Here is a 15,474-nt window from a genome sequence, read left to right as displayed (position 1 = left end):
TTTGTCTCAAGCCCTCAGTGGCTGGCAGCCCGCCTGGCGCCTCAGTCCTGGAGCCTCCGCCTCGCATTCTGAGTGCGGGGTCCCTGCCTCCCTGACAATGTCACGTTTCCTACCATCATTTCCTCTGTGACCTTTACAGTTGTCAAATGAGCTTATGGTCTTTTTTCCCTCCAGTGTTTTACCCTGAAGTGAAATAAAGCTACACGTTAATCAACCTGGGTTCCCAGACCCTTTGCTTTGAGCGTCCTCTGTAGTTTTATGCTGTCGAGTAGAACACGCAAGTAGGAGAAAGGCTGGCCTGCCCTTTCAAACTACAGTGTGTTCTCCAAGGCAGCGTGACAGAAGCTTGTTTAGATGAAAGCGCCAGGCCTGTTTTGGTAGCTTCTGTTTGGCTTATTTGACTTTGGTGAGATCATATTAAAGTTTCATGCTTTCTGGGTGTGTAAAATTGATGAAGCATAAATCAGTTGGCTGATGTATGCATTTTTGCTCTATTGTTCAAAAATGACTGTCTTTAGGAAGCTCCCTAGTGGATGCAACCTTGCCTGCATGGATCTTAGACAAAACACCCCTGCTCGCATTTCTCAGAAAAGTATGCATCTATGGATAAAAAAAAAAAAAAAAAAAAGAGTTCTCTGAAAAATCAGACAGAATGCTTATTTCTACATATTCTTATTTTTTCTCCCCATCATTTCTAAAGAATGTACATCCCGCGGTGGTGTGGGTGATATAATGGCATGGTACCAGTAGTGTTAAAAATTAGAGTGACAGACAATCTCAAATGCTATGGTTATTTTCTAAAATAAACACCTGAAAGCATATACTGAAAATGTATCAAATAGGAAGGTGATATGCTTGCCTTAAATACCAAGATAGTTTAGTGCAGATTAATTTTTGCCATAATTAATATAGTAACAGATGTTCACCTCGGAATACCTTAAATATAAATCTTGACACATATAAAATTAATAAAAATATGAAGCCTACCAATTTAGTTAGATTCTGCTTCTCTGAAGATAAAACCCAGCTTAAGGATGTTTAATACCATGAGTAATTGTTAGTTCTTTTCCTTTTGTAGGTGGCTCAACAAAATTTATACAACCTCCTGTCAAATTAAAAAAAAATTCCAATGGTTCAAGAAAAATATATGTCTGTGCATTATAAAAGAAGCAAGATGCTGGCTTGATTAGCTTCCGCTCAACCTTAGACTTACTTTGTGCCCACAAATGAAAATTTCATGCTATTTCCATCTTCAAAGCCTCTGTCTGTGTTGTTCCCTCCACCTGGAGCTCTCTCTGCCTTGCCTAGTTTACCATCCTTTCCACGTGAACTTAAGTCACTCCCCAGGAGAGCTTCCCTGACTTCCCATCAGCAGTTAGGCTCCCATTGTATTGTCCTAAAGCCTATTTCTTACGCTGAGCACACTTACTCCGTTTGTCTTCCTTGGTGACTTATACACCCCTCAACCGCAGTGGCTCTATTTCTTGAGACTTAGATCTCCAATTTTTAACAGAGTCCCTGGCATTACTGAATGAATGGATTTATGGTAAGGACTGACATCAGAACAGCTTATGATGGGCTCTTGCGTATAACTGATATTTTATATACATACCTGGACTTTAACAAAGGGGTCAGAGTTGCCTAAGAATAAACCAAGATCATTCTCTAACAGATCCTTTGGTCCTCTTTCATTAAACAAATTGTTCATTAATTATTTTCAACACAGTTGAAGTAAATTTTATCGAGCTTTATGGTATCATGCAGGACACTGAAGATATGGTAATTAACAAAACACAGAGCTTGTTTTCTATTAGCAAATCAGATAATGGAAATGTATGCCACTAGCTTTGTGTATAATGATAATGTCAGTAACTTTTAACTTTAGAAGGATTAAATTTGGGAACAGAAAGGATGGACAGATAGCAACCTTATACTGGATGTTTTAGTAAAAACAGGCAAGTTTGCTTTTCATTTAAGTTGTCTTTTAAAAATTCAATTATTTATTTGTTATTATTGCCGGCTATAGAATGGAAAAAGCATAGCTATGGGAGGCCAATACCCAGTTCAGTTCAATAAATCTACAATAAATCTCTTATCTTCAGTATGATTGGAACATAAATTGCTGCTCATCCAAATAATGGAATTCAGAAATCTCTCAAAAAATGTTAGTCCAAAATGCACAGCTTACTACTAATCAAAGGTATGAGTCCACCTTAATGAGTGGACTAGCTTCTAAAAGCTTTACACATTCTGAATTTATTTTATAAAAAACCCCAAACTCAAATGTACTCAATTTTCTAGATATTATTAAAAGGCCTAGTTTAAAGAAAGTGATGGTTTTGGCACAGAATGTCTTGTCGAAGTTACAACTTGTGTATTGTACTTCCATTTCCCCCTAAATTCAGAAAGAAAAAAGGAAGCCAAGGGAAAAACAAAAATGATGTCCATTGTTATTTTGCTGAGAGGCTAACGGTTTGGGAAGAGCTCATCTTTTGTACATACCACACTAACAGAAATCTCACGAGTCTTCAAAACACGAAGGGCTTGACAAGCTGTTCATCTGTGCAGGAAAAGCACTCCTAGTGGGAGCAGTGTCTGCAAAGTTGAGTGACCTCCGAGGACCCGACATGCCTGTCAACTGCTGGGCATTGTGACCAACAGTAGCAGCAAATGTTCATGTTTAAACTTGAACTTGTACTTATATGTGTGATGACGTGACAATACTGTACTCAGAGAGAAACCCCGATGACAGGAATGCACAAGAAAAAATATTTATCTGTTTTTATCTTTGGTATATAAGTATAGGAGATTCTGGGAAATCACAGCATTTTGAAACAACATAACGACGCTGGGTGGTGAGTTATCGCCAAGGGTAACTGCCATACAGTCTGCAAAACATGGCGCAGGTGGGGGTTTGAACCTCACCTCTGGTGTTTTTCTAGAAGGCATTTTAGAATCGCAAAGGGAGACAGTATAGCTTAGGATCACAGGGTCTGGGGTTTCAGAATGCTTAGATTTTCATTCTGTGTTCAGTCCTGTCTGGTGACCATGGATAAATTACTTAACTTCTCTACTCATTCACTGGTAAAACGGGCTCCAAAAGCAACTCTTCTTCACGAGGTTGTCAGACACATAAAGTGAGATAAGACACATAACATGCTTGGACGAGTGCTTAGCCCGTGTTAAAGTCTCTGAATGCTGGGAAGGAGCTGCCCCATCGCTCAGGCAGCACACCAGCCCAGATCTCAGCGGCTGTTCTTTCCCTCTCGGCTTTTTGCCTTTCCAGGCCCCTTCTTTCTAGGGTAGGGCTGATTTATTTCAGTTACAAGACCTGGCGCAGGCACATGAATAAACCAAGACAGTTATTATTTCCCTCAAAGAGGTAAGCAAGCGAGTGTGTGATGGCATGAAGGTGATATGCTCGAGGCTGGGGTGCCCACTTATGAGTTCATAAAGTCACAGAACACAGATTCTGCGCGTGATAAAGTCCTCCAGGGCTCCTATGTGCCAACCTTCTACCTGAGTAATAGAAGATTCCTTCATTACCTCCCAATCAGACAGAGACTGGCCTTTGCTTGCTGAGGTAAGTTGGTGAGGGAAGCCCTGTGATGAGGGCAGGGGTACCAAGAGCAAGGAGACAGGGGCTCCGGTGGGTGGGGGGCAAGTCCATTCATCCCTCAGATATACAATGAGGGGTTTGAGTTAGATGACCTCCAAGTCCCTCACAAGGACTTGCTTGAATTCTAAGACTCGATGACTTCATGACCTTGACAGACAGCCTCTCACTGGGCGGCTCTATGGTTAAAACACTTTTCCGTATAGGCTGTTGGCCCCAGCTCTCTACTCTGGAGACACACAGGATAAGACACAGATTATCTTTCCCATACCAATCTTTGAAGGATCTGAAGGCAGCTATCCTGTCCTGAGTCCTCCCGTACTCTGACCACAGACACACTGTACATCTGTATTGCTTCCAGGCCTCACCGTGGAGAACTCCCTTCTTGCACTGCTCAGCAAACCTCCTCTGATCTCCGTGTCCTATTCTGCCCTCCTCCTAACTCCCCACGTGTGCATGGCCTCTGTCCCTGCCCACACGCTCCAGTCAGTGCACCATCCCAAACCCAAATCAACAAAGAGGTCGAACCCAGGGCATAGTGTCAGCTGACAACACTATACAGTTCAGGCAACACCTGGTGCCTTGTTTCTGAGCTTTAGGGAAGGCCACAATGCCCGGACAATCCTGATGGGTATGTGGGCCATAATTCTGGGACTGAATCAGTGGTTGATATTCTGCAGGATACCCAAAGCTGTAAGAGGGCTGGGTTGTTCCTTAGAGATGGGCCTCTAGACCCCTGCCTCACATGCTGTCCTACCAGAGGACTGCGCCCCCCAGCTTCTCCTCAAAATGGGGGTGGGGGGATGTTTTCTGTGGAGGATAACAATTGTTTATTAGCGTGGATGCCTTTATATTTCCTCCCGCCTCTATCTATCTCCCTGCTTTTCTACTCAGAGCTTCATGAAGTTTTCAAAATCCCATCTTGTCTCAACTCTGCAGGGGGATGGAGGAAAGGGACTTTTGTCCTTGCTTTGACCTCAGCTTTACAGGGGAATTGGCTCCCCTTGAAGACAAGATGGCGGCAACAACGGTATTCAGGCTGAAAGAACACGGGGAAGGTGGGACGCAGGGCTCTGTTCGACGTGTGGACGTAGATGCCCTGGCTTTGTCACGTCTCAGTTCTCCATCAGTAGGCCTTCAGCTCTTACAGGTCAGATGTAAAATGCACGTGCCCTTAACAAAGGGTGACACTGGTGTTACCATCCATTTAAAGAACTCGGAGGAGGTTCAAGTATAGAGGAGGAGAAGCCGTAAGGATGGCAGAAAACCATTCTCAGCAGCACTGGGGCTTATAAAAATCAAACTTCCCCTTCCTCGTGCTCTACCTGGGGCACACCCAGAGAACAGTCATCCTGACCGAGGTCACCCTCCTGAACAGGGGAGCTGGTCTCCACAGGCACGGCTGCTGCTCCTGTGAGCCACTAATATCTTTATGCTTAAGTGTCCTTGAAGTGTGTCTGTTCTTCTTACATAAGTGTGTTCTCCTCCGGCTCATCAGACAGATGCTGTTAAGCTTCTCTGGAGAGTATGAGGAAAGCTATTATAACATATCAAAAAACTCCCTAAGTGGAATCATGAGACGGTGCCTGAGAGGCAACTCTTCCAAGTGACTGTCAGGATAAAGGAACTAATCGCTGAAAAAGTGGGTGGTACATTGGTGAACTTGGTGAATACATAATATTTCCTATAACAACCTGAGACCCCAGTTATTAAGGCACGAAGCTGGACACTTCTTGGTGAGGTCCTTTAATCTCTAAGAGATTCAGTATTCATTTCATAATGTGAGACGTACGTTTAATCTAATGGAGGCCATAAGTTCTGCAGAAAACATATGGAGTGAGTTCCAGGATATTTTAACTGACTTTCTTATAAAATCAAAAAAAAAAAAAATCAGATTTGTTTTCTTCAGGTCAGCACTCCTTTATTTGGGGGAGAGGCTGTGGAAGAAGGGGAGGGTAACAGATACAGGCTGTAATTCAGGAGGGTGATACAAGGAAGGTCAGGCAGGACAGAATGATGTGTGAGATCACATTAGAAATACCACCAGATTCCTTGGGGAGTTATAAAAGTGCCTTAATTCCTGTCCTTGCCAAACATCCTGTAATAGTACGACAAGATTTATTTATCATCAGAGTCAAATTGGACTCTGACGCTCCGGGTAGGCCACAGGTGTGGGATGTCAGTCATGGCTCTCACAATCATCAGAGCGGCCCTTGTTAGGTCATCAAGGAAAGGAAAGGAGTCAAGATGAGACCCTCCAAAGAAATGCTGGTTTTTTCAGGCTGGAGAGGCACCTGTTTGCTTTTATTAGGCAACTGCTTGGTTTTGCATGAAAGGGCCAAGTATTTGTGCCTGATAGAAGGGAAGGGAAGAAAGACCTCATTTTAAAATCAAGCTTCCCTCAGAGGTTGGACACTTTAATTATGATGTCTACATTTTGTTGCCAGGTTTTGATGTATTTTAACAGAGAATGCTCTACACATATTGAACTTTCAAATTATGACAAAGCATGTAAATAAAAATGTCCATATTATTAATATAGCTGTACCAACTCTAATTTGCCTTTATACAAGTTATTCAGTATATTAAATTAAATATGCATGTTATTCAATATTTATGGTTAATATACTGGGTTTCTTTTTATGCAAAGATAGACCTACTCCACCAGGATCAGCCATGCCTGTGAAAACTTTGGGGAAAAATTAACTGGAATATACCCATCTGAGGACTTGGGCCCCCTCTCAAGAAATAATTCCAGAATGCTTGATTCAATCTGTTTAATTGTTTTATTATTGCTTCTCTACGGTTTTTTAAAATTAATTAATTAATTAATTTATTGGCTGCGTTGGGTCTTTAGTTGCCGCGAGTGAGGGCTCCTCTTCATTGTGGCGCACAGGCTTCTCCCTGCGGTGGCTTCTCTTGTTGCAGAGCACGGGCTCTAGGCACATGGGCTTCAGTAGTTGTGGCTCACGGGCTCTAAGAGCACAGGCTCAGTAGCTGTGGCACACGGGCTTAGTTGCTCTGCGGCATGTGGGATCTTCCCGGACCAGGGGTTAAACCTGTGTGCCCTGCATTGACAGGTGGATTCTTAACCACTGCACCACCAGGGAAGTCCTGCTTCTTTATGTTTGACCATCAATCACACCCAGTCAGATTATACATGAAAAATTAAGGTTGATTGTCATTGGAGATTCATCTTTAAAATAAACTTTTAGTAACCCACAGTTAGAAAACAAGGATAAAGGAGAAATTTTTATAAATAGGTTTTTAATCCATACGTAACATGGAATAAGAATGCCAAGAAAAAAATGGAAAGTCTCAAACTTTGGATACAATTAAAAAAAAAAAGCTAAGGTACATAATAGACTTACTAAAATATGTTAAAAGGCTGTTGTAAAAGAAAATGAATAGGCAGTCCCGAAGTGATAATCCAAAAATTTGGCTTCCAATTTCATCATAAGAACCCCCTTAAAAAATTTAGATTTCAAATAGCATAAAATGTATAAACAACATAGATCTGCAGGCACCTGGAGCATGTTAATGATATTCATTGGAAGGAGGCAATTTCTGGAATCGTCAAAACATCTTTTATCCAATGGTTGGAATTTCAAAACGGACAGTAGAGGGGAGAAAAAAAATCTATCATTTTAAGTTTTCCTGAAATAAATTAAGATTCCTTCTAAGTTTCTGTCTCTTGGAGATGCTGAAGGGAGAGTGTGGTTGAAGTCAAATGTGACACAAATCTAGGTAAGTAGGAGAACGAGAGACTGCCACAAATCCTAATTAGGGGCATAGCTAACATCCACTCCACCTCAAACCCCAACCCCACCCTAGCTGTAACCTCCTCCTTTATACCCATTTTAAAAGGCAATGGTCTGTTTAGGAATAATGAAATTTTATAGCTTAAGGTTCCATTATTTTCATTTTATAGGGAGATTTGGATTCATTTCTGAAATGCCATCCAGTCTCTGTGGTTCCCTGGCAGCTCCACGTGATTTGCTAAGCAGTGGCTCTTGAGCAAAATGGTTGAACAGTTTGGCCCTAGGACGAGAGGGCCAAACAGTCACTCGAGGACACAGAGTAGGGGCGAGAGGGAAGCTGAGACGAAGTGAGAAAGTAGCACTGACATATATACACTACCAAATGTAAAACAGATAGCTAGTGGGAAGCTGCTGCATAACACAGGGAGATCAACTCGATGGTGGGTGATGCCTTAGAGGGCTGGGATAGGGAGGGTTGGAGGGAGCCGAGGGAGGGAGGGGATATGGGGATATATGTGTAAATACAGCTGATTCACTCTGTTGTACAGCAAAAACTGGCACAACAATGTGCAATTATATTCTAATAAAGAGCTTAAAAAAAAAGAACAGTCGTGCCTGGCGAGGGCATATAACAGCTACCATTCAACAATTCACCAGACAAAAATGAGGACTGGGTCACTGACAGCTACAATTCCTGAATCTCAAAGTTTTTAATAATTAACATGAAGAAAAACACAATGAATGCCATTTAAAAAATTTTTCATTCATATTAGTAGTTTATATATTAGGACCTACAACTTTCCAAAAGTTACACTCTATCACAAAACTAATCCAAATATGCTCGTAGTCCACCTGCGCTTACTATAAATGAGAGTTTAATTAATAAGATGAAATGTAACATAGACATGTACATTACAGATTTAGTTTCTAACTAGTAAACTCAGATCTACATTGGATTATGATACTTTAAAATAAGAATGAATCACCCAGGAAATAATCATTTGTGACTAAACTAGCACTTTGAAGTCATTAATAACTCCTATTTTTGAATAAATAGTATGGTAACAACTCAAAGAGTTTTGGAGTTACTTGGTATAAATAATTGTATTTTCTAGATTTAGCATAATTTTTTCATGTAAATGACTGGAATGTTTACTTACTTGTATAAACACTAGGTGTTTGGCATATTTGGTTTAAATACTCAAATATATTAACAAAAGGACATACATGCATATATGATTAGATTGCTTCCCTTATTTTTAAATTACTTTAAATATTTGATTGGGAAACGTGTTAGCAGCAGGCCTTTGTTTTTGGACCACTCAGTGATAGCTTACTGGTCCGTGTTCTTGCCAAATTTTCCCCCTGACATGAGAGAAAGGGGAGAGGAGTCTCTTTGGGGCTTGTCACTATCCTGGATGAAACATCCTCCTCAAGGCACCGACCAGCGTTGGTGGTTTTGAGTTGGCCTTTTATCTGCTAAATCAAATGAACAAAATCCGTTTGCTCAGAAACACACAATTGTACCTCCATGTCTGCCTTCAAATTAAAGGTCATCTCTATAGTTTTCATCTATAGTTGACTAAAGGAATATTATGAATTTTAAAACCCTAATTATACCCCTCTCCCCCTGTCTACTGTTGAAAGAAATATCTGCCACAGAAACCAGTGTTTCTTGGCTGGCTCTCACCTCCGTCAGCTCTTCGTTTTGTGTCTTATTCCTCATGGCTACAGCCCTCCTGTTCAGGCCTGTTCAGAGCCGAGGTGCGACAGGTGTGCTGCAGCGCTGCCAGCTGCGGGTGCCTGGCCCTCGCCTGAGGTTGTCCTGCAGCCTCCACAGGCAGGTGCTCTGGGGGCGGACTGCTCAGTGTGGGGACTTCCCTGCCGTCTGCCACCCTGGGAGGCTATGTCATCTTCACTTCCCTTTACTGGCCAGGCTGCTTCTCCCCTGTGTCTGCTCCCCGGCCCTAAGCTGACAGAGTATTTACCTGCCATCTGGTGTGTCCAAACTATTGGGTTGAATTTCAGTTTTGTTTCTGAAAATCCCAAGTCTTTGCAAAATTATGTTAAGAACAGTCAGAACTCCTTCATTTAACGTCTTCCCTCGTGGTTAGGGCTCCTGTCTGCTTAAATGCATAAATGTCCTTCACCTTCCTTGATTCTTAAGATTTGCCCTCAGGAAAATAGGAATTGCAACTGGAAGGCAAAATGCACATTTCAGCAACATAGATGAGAACAATTTATTCCCACCTTGTCTATAGATAACACTCTGTTCCCCAATGTCTATAAACAGGGCCTGGTTCATAGTTCTAATTAATTAACTTTATTAACTTGGAACTGAACGGAGGTGGCAACTTAAACAAGGAAATAAAAAGCAGTGGACCTCGCAGACTAGTTCCATATAACTGCTTTTTAACTGAAGGTAAAAGAGCAGTCCCTTGCTTATTGCATGTCATAAAGCAAAAGAGATGCTTAGATAGACTGCAGAGCACAGTCTGTTTCCAGCTAATCCACAGAATATGCTAACTACAAAAAAAAAAAAAAAAAAGAAGCAATTTTTTTCATTTAGTGCAAGTAACAAGTTTATTTTCTTTGATATAGAATTAACAGAGTTAATGTGATGCCCCCAATGAGGTAAAATTGCAATATTTGCATAGGAAAACGTTCCTTGAAACACTTCAGATCTTTGTTAAAGTTACTGATTGTCAGATTAAAGAAATCGTAATTTCAAATTTGTTCACAGAAATTAAAAAATTCGTTACTTGGGAAATTTTAAAAGGGCAATTTGATCACAGAGTCATAATTACCAGGGAGAAAATATGCTCTCTTGGCTAAGAGTTTCGGCAGCACTGTAATACTGTGTACATCCACTTTATACAAAAGCATGTACATTTTGCAAAGAGAGAGCATATATTCCTATTACATCATTTTTGGAAATGTGTTCAATTGCTGTACAGTCTCCTACAGGGTCTAATTAACATGAATTCAACAATGACGATAATGAGCTTACCAATCATTTCCTCACAGCTCTGTGATATTCAGTTTTATGTTTTCCGTGCAACGTTGATAGCATGCAGATCCAATTAAGGAGAAACCTGGGCCTATATAAATAACGGAATATACGTGGATATACAACAAGACTTGAGCCTGATGATTTGATGTTCATTAATGTTGAAAATAGTAAAGTAAAAATTACAGTGACTTGGAAAGATGGTATTTTCTTAAGGACACACTGCTGAACACATGGCCACCTACCTGTTCTCTAAAGTATTATGTACAATTCAACCACCAAATATAGAACACATGAACACCAGGAGACAAAAAAAGCATTAAAGCCCATTACAATCTTCAATAAGCCAAAACCTCAAGTACATAGGAAAAGCACTGCAATCATGTATTTAGTTTTATTTTTCTAATATATATCATAATTTAAAACTATATAAAGTCACTTATATAAAAAGCAATTTCTTCAAGTGTTATAGCTCAGAGCATGGCTTTATATTTGGCTTAATCATTTTTTACCAGTTTAATTTATAAAGCTCGTAATCTTGCCAGCAGGGCTTCAACTTCGGGAATGGATTCGTTTTCAGAAACAGAGCCAAGAAGTTCCATTTCCTTTTTTCTGTTGCTTTCTACATTACAGGCTTCCTTCTTCTCAGCTGCCTTGATCCTCCCTGTAGACGTGTGAGTGTCTAGATTATAATTAAGCTCCTTGGTGACTGCAGTCCTTGTTGAGCTGCAATTGATATTGTAGTGTGAACGTGACCCTTCTGTCAACTGCAGCTTCTGATTTTCTACAGTAAGGAAGAAAGAAACATAAAACTTATCACTGTGATAAGCAAGGACTATGCACATTATGAAACATTAAAATAATTATTCTCAACAAACAAGTCCTCTTAGACAGACTAAACTAAAAAATATTCAAAAGAGGAAGGTAGATTTAAAATAAACACACAGAGGTTAAGAGTAAGCTAAAATATATAAATAGATAACTATTTCATTAGCATTACTGCTTATTTCCTGCTTCCTTTGCGCCTGAAATGCCCATCACTCACTTATTAGCAAGGCTTGGTCCTGCATTTCATTCAGATCTCTGCTCAAATGCTATCGAGAGAGGCCATCTCTGACCATCCATTTAAAATAGCACTCACCTTTTCATCACTCTATCTTCTCACCCTCATCTTTCCCTTCACAGAACTTATAACAACCGGACACATTATGTACCTGTTTACTTGTCTGTAGTCTCTCTCTTCACTAGAATGTAAGCTCTGACACAGCAAGGACATTGCTCTAAATACTGCTGTAACACTGGTGCCTAGGATGGCCGTGGAGCACAGTAGATGCTCAGTAAATATGCATTGGGCAAAGAATTTACTTCCACACTCTATGACCCGAGATAAGCATCAGTTTGAATAATGACAAGATTAATTTCCTTTTCAAACAAATCCAAGGAGGAAAGTGTCTAATAGGAATTTTAAAATTTGATGCTTTCTTTTAAAAAAATATTGAATTTGGCAGGGAAATTGTTAAAACTTCGTAGCTAATCAAAATAACGTCATAATTTGCCAAATACATACACATATATTCATACAGGCCTGTAACCTATACATACATATATATTCTTTCACTGGTAAATGACAGTGATCCCAACTTAGCCAGGCTCTGTGGAGAGAGGTGTCATAGCTAACGGCTCAGTGGTGCTAGCTGATTGACTTTCCTGAAGAGCAACAGATCTTCTTTTAATTAACTTGACTCTCCTATCACACAACCTTATGAGTGATCTCTCTCGTAGATCTCAAACTTAAATAAAAGAAAAAAGGCACCCTCAATATTCATGTAACCTTGAACAGAGCTTGAAAATGGCTTCAACAAACTTGATATGACATTTAAAGTTTTTTGGTTATTCGCTGAGAGATGTTCCATTATCCCAATAGTGATGACTCTGGAGCTGAAGCAGTCACTCATGACAGTGTGTTTTATGTGAGTGCTGAAAATTCCAACCGAAAACAGCTTGTACATTAAAAGGTGCCTGCTGAAGATATTTACTGCACTGTCATTTCCTGACCTGGGGCTTCCAGTGATGGATGAGTATTTTACACACTTTCCTGGACACTCTCAACAAATTTTAGAAGTCTGATCACCTTTTAGCTGTTGGAAGAAAATAAATACACTTTTCCTATCACCTTCCCTATCAGATGGGCAATTGTTACTAAAAAGTTACTAACAGTGCTGTGACTTTCTCTTAGAGCTGTTTATGCTCTATAGTTTAAAACGTACATATTATGTTTGCAGTAAAAAGTGCAGCTCACGCTGTATTCCTACAGTTCCCCATGACCACACATATTATATTTCTTCTCTAGCACCCACTGTCCTGCCCCAGAATGTTTGAAAACTGTATTGTAGCTAAGTGCAAATTTTCAGTCAGCTTACTGCTCCTTCCCCAAAACATTCCTATCTCTTCTTGTCATCTGATTTCTTGTAAACGACTCCATCATGATGATATCTTCAACAAAGTAGTTTATTCTGCCGCTAGGCAACTCTCATTACATTTTTGATGACAGAGAAGAGATTAAATTGGCTAAAATATGGGTCTATAATATACATAAATAAAGTATTCCGCACCCTCGCCGGCTGTAATGCATCAAGCCCAATTCCACATGTGGCAAAGTAAAAAGAGCACGGGATATTAAGGTAAATCTGGGTTGAAATCCAACCCCTTGGCTTTAACAAGTTACCTCACCTCTTTGAGTCTCAGGTCTAATAATCAATCTCCAAGAGAACTAAAGGAAAGGATGTGGATGACACCTCCTTCAAGGTACCTGTCTGTCCCTTCCTCCCTCAAAGGTTTCCAAGGGAGGCTTCTACCACCCAAGGCTTGTTCAGATGCTCTGACCTTTCTGACTTTCTGGTGACCGTACCCGTGAGGGCTGAAATGCCATTTTATTAATAGCTTGTATTTATGTAGCACCTTTATTTCTAAAGCATTTGTTGCACTTGAAACATTGCCACCGTCATTTTACAGACTGAGAGGTAAAAGCAAAAGGAGGTTAAGTCATTTGCTTAGAATTAGTTACTGAGTAAATCAGTGGCAGAAGCCAAATGCTGTCTCTGGAGATACTAAGGCTGTCTTAAAGAAATTTAAAAAGCTTTTGCCAAGAAAAAGTGCTAAGTAATTCAAAGCTAAGTTTCATAATAACGATATCCTGTACTTATACTTCAAAATGCTTTCTGACACATTTAATACGCCCAATAACTTTGTAAAGTAGATAGTATACCTATGTAAACTACCTCAGCTTTGTACCTCCAAGGTCACACATAGACTCCTTTTCTTTCCTGGTATTACTTAAATTCCTGACTGTGAACTTCAAGTATGACCTTTACCCACTACAGTTCCCTACCACTCACTGTCCATTCTCCTAGACGACCCTTTCACCCTTCTCCTCTCCCATCAAATGTCCAACCCGTTCTCCTTCACTCCCATTTCACGCATTCATAGAAGCAATCAGAAGAGAACCCCCCTAAGCTTCCTGTGCCCCTGACACCTATCTGCTCAGTGCAGGCCCGCACACTCCTTCCCTCCCAGGGAACCTCCTGTGCTCCCCTCTGAGAACAACCCCTCAAGGTGGGCGCCAGCTTGTCCGTCCCTCTGGCAGCTGTGCCCATCTCTACTGTATTGTAAAGGTTTCTTTCTTCATGCAATCATTCCCCTCAGCATACAAGTACTATATAGTAACAATCCCAATCTTTAGAGGAAAAAAAAACACTCTGATTCCACATCCTGCTCCATTTACTTCTTCCATTATTGACTCCCTTTGCAGCAAAACATCTCAGAAGAATTGCCCATACTACTGTCTCATTTCCTCTCTTCCCAGTTTTCTCTTGAACCCACTCTGATCATGCTTTTGACCCTTTACTCTTCTGAAACAGGACTCTTCAAGGTCACTAATAAACTAGTGCTGCTAAAAACAAGACCCGTATACCCACCTGGATATTTTTGTCTTCTTTTACTCGACCTGTACCAGATCCAAGAATGAAATGCCCAGCAGAGCCTGGGTTTTTCTTTACTGTCTGCTCTAAACTTCTTTGGAGGCTTAGGTGGATAACAATGGGTGGCCAATGCAGCCAAAAGTGTTTATGCCCCATTAAGAAAACTCTACATAGTTGTGGGATAGCTTTGGGGACAAAACAATAAGAAGAAAAAACAAGCTGGATGTAACTCTTCTGTGGTTTTGGGTGGAGAATCTTTCATGAGAAGCAATAGACAAGATAGTATAAAATGGAAAGAGCCCATTCCTGAGACCATGGAAGAAACAACAAAGAATGTACACAAGGGCTTCTTTCAGAATGAGCTTATAGCTGCTAGAAATTCTTAGATAACACCTCTTCACTCCAGCCCTCACATTTCTCTCTCAGCATCCCAACAGCCCACGTCTGGGCCCCCAGCCTTGGGAGGACCAAACTGTGGCTCTCACCCTAAATTGGAAAGCAATAAATGAAACTGGGTTGGAGAATGAATCTCCTACTCCCCTGCTAACTAGAGCAAATGTTTACAAGCAGAGAAAGCTCCCAAATTCACTTTTATATAGAAATTTTATTACAGTGTTGGTTCAAGGCCAGGTGTCTTTTGCCATTACTATTATTTTAAAAGTCCACTATTGGTGGTTTCATGTGGGCTGAACTGGAGACCCAAATTTCACACAAAAGCATACACTTAGTTTATAAATGTTTCACTTCAAACATCAGAGGGATACTACAACTCTGCAAGCTGGTGAAAGCTCTATATAGGTGCTCAGAGGTATGAAATAAATTGTAATTTAAGGCCAGTGGGCTCATATCTTTTTTTATATAAAATTAGTTCCAAATACTGTACATATGGACTCTTTCAATGGAAGATATGGCTGGGTGTCAATAAAAAGAGAAGCATTTTCTATTTCCCCTCAAGTCAAATTCTTACCAATACACATTTTTCAACAGAAATGAAAAACATTAAGGTAAAGTAGAATCACTGCTTAACTCTTCAAAGACAGGAAGCCTGCGCTATTATTTTATGAATTGAATGTAAGGTTTTTTTTGCCTTTAAGATATTATAATTGATGT

General features: G+C 40.4%; 1 protein-coding gene across 5 annotated transcripts in view; it reads right to left on the bottom strand.

Moving 5' to 3' along the window:
- Positions 1 to 9,964: 9,964 nt before the first annotated feature.
- DIAPH3 (diaphanous related formin 3) overlaps positions 9,965 to 15,474 on the bottom strand; it is a 485,817-nt gene continuing 480,307 nt past the window's right edge. For all 5 annotated transcript variants that reach the window (XM_057707607.1, XM_057707608.1, XM_057707610.1 and 2 more), the window contains one exon: positions 9,965 to 11,171. In XM_057707607.1, the coding sequence (XP_057563590.1) occupies positions 10,909 to 11,171 (263 nt within the window). In that variant the 3' untranslated portion in view covers positions 9,965 to 10,908. The remainder of the gene's footprint in view (positions 11,172 to 15,474) is intronic.

This window comes from Hippopotamus amphibius, chromosome 14 (assembly GCF_030028045.1).
Source record: "Hippopotamus amphibius kiboko isolate mHipAmp2 chromosome 14, mHipAmp2.hap2, whole genome shotgun sequence".
Classification (NCBI taxonomy): Eukaryota; Metazoa; Chordata; class Mammalia; order Artiodactyla; family Hippopotamidae; genus Hippopotamus; species Hippopotamus amphibius.
The sequence above is the reverse complement of the archived record's forward strand: the minus strand, read 5'-3'. Positions and strand labels throughout refer to the sequence as shown.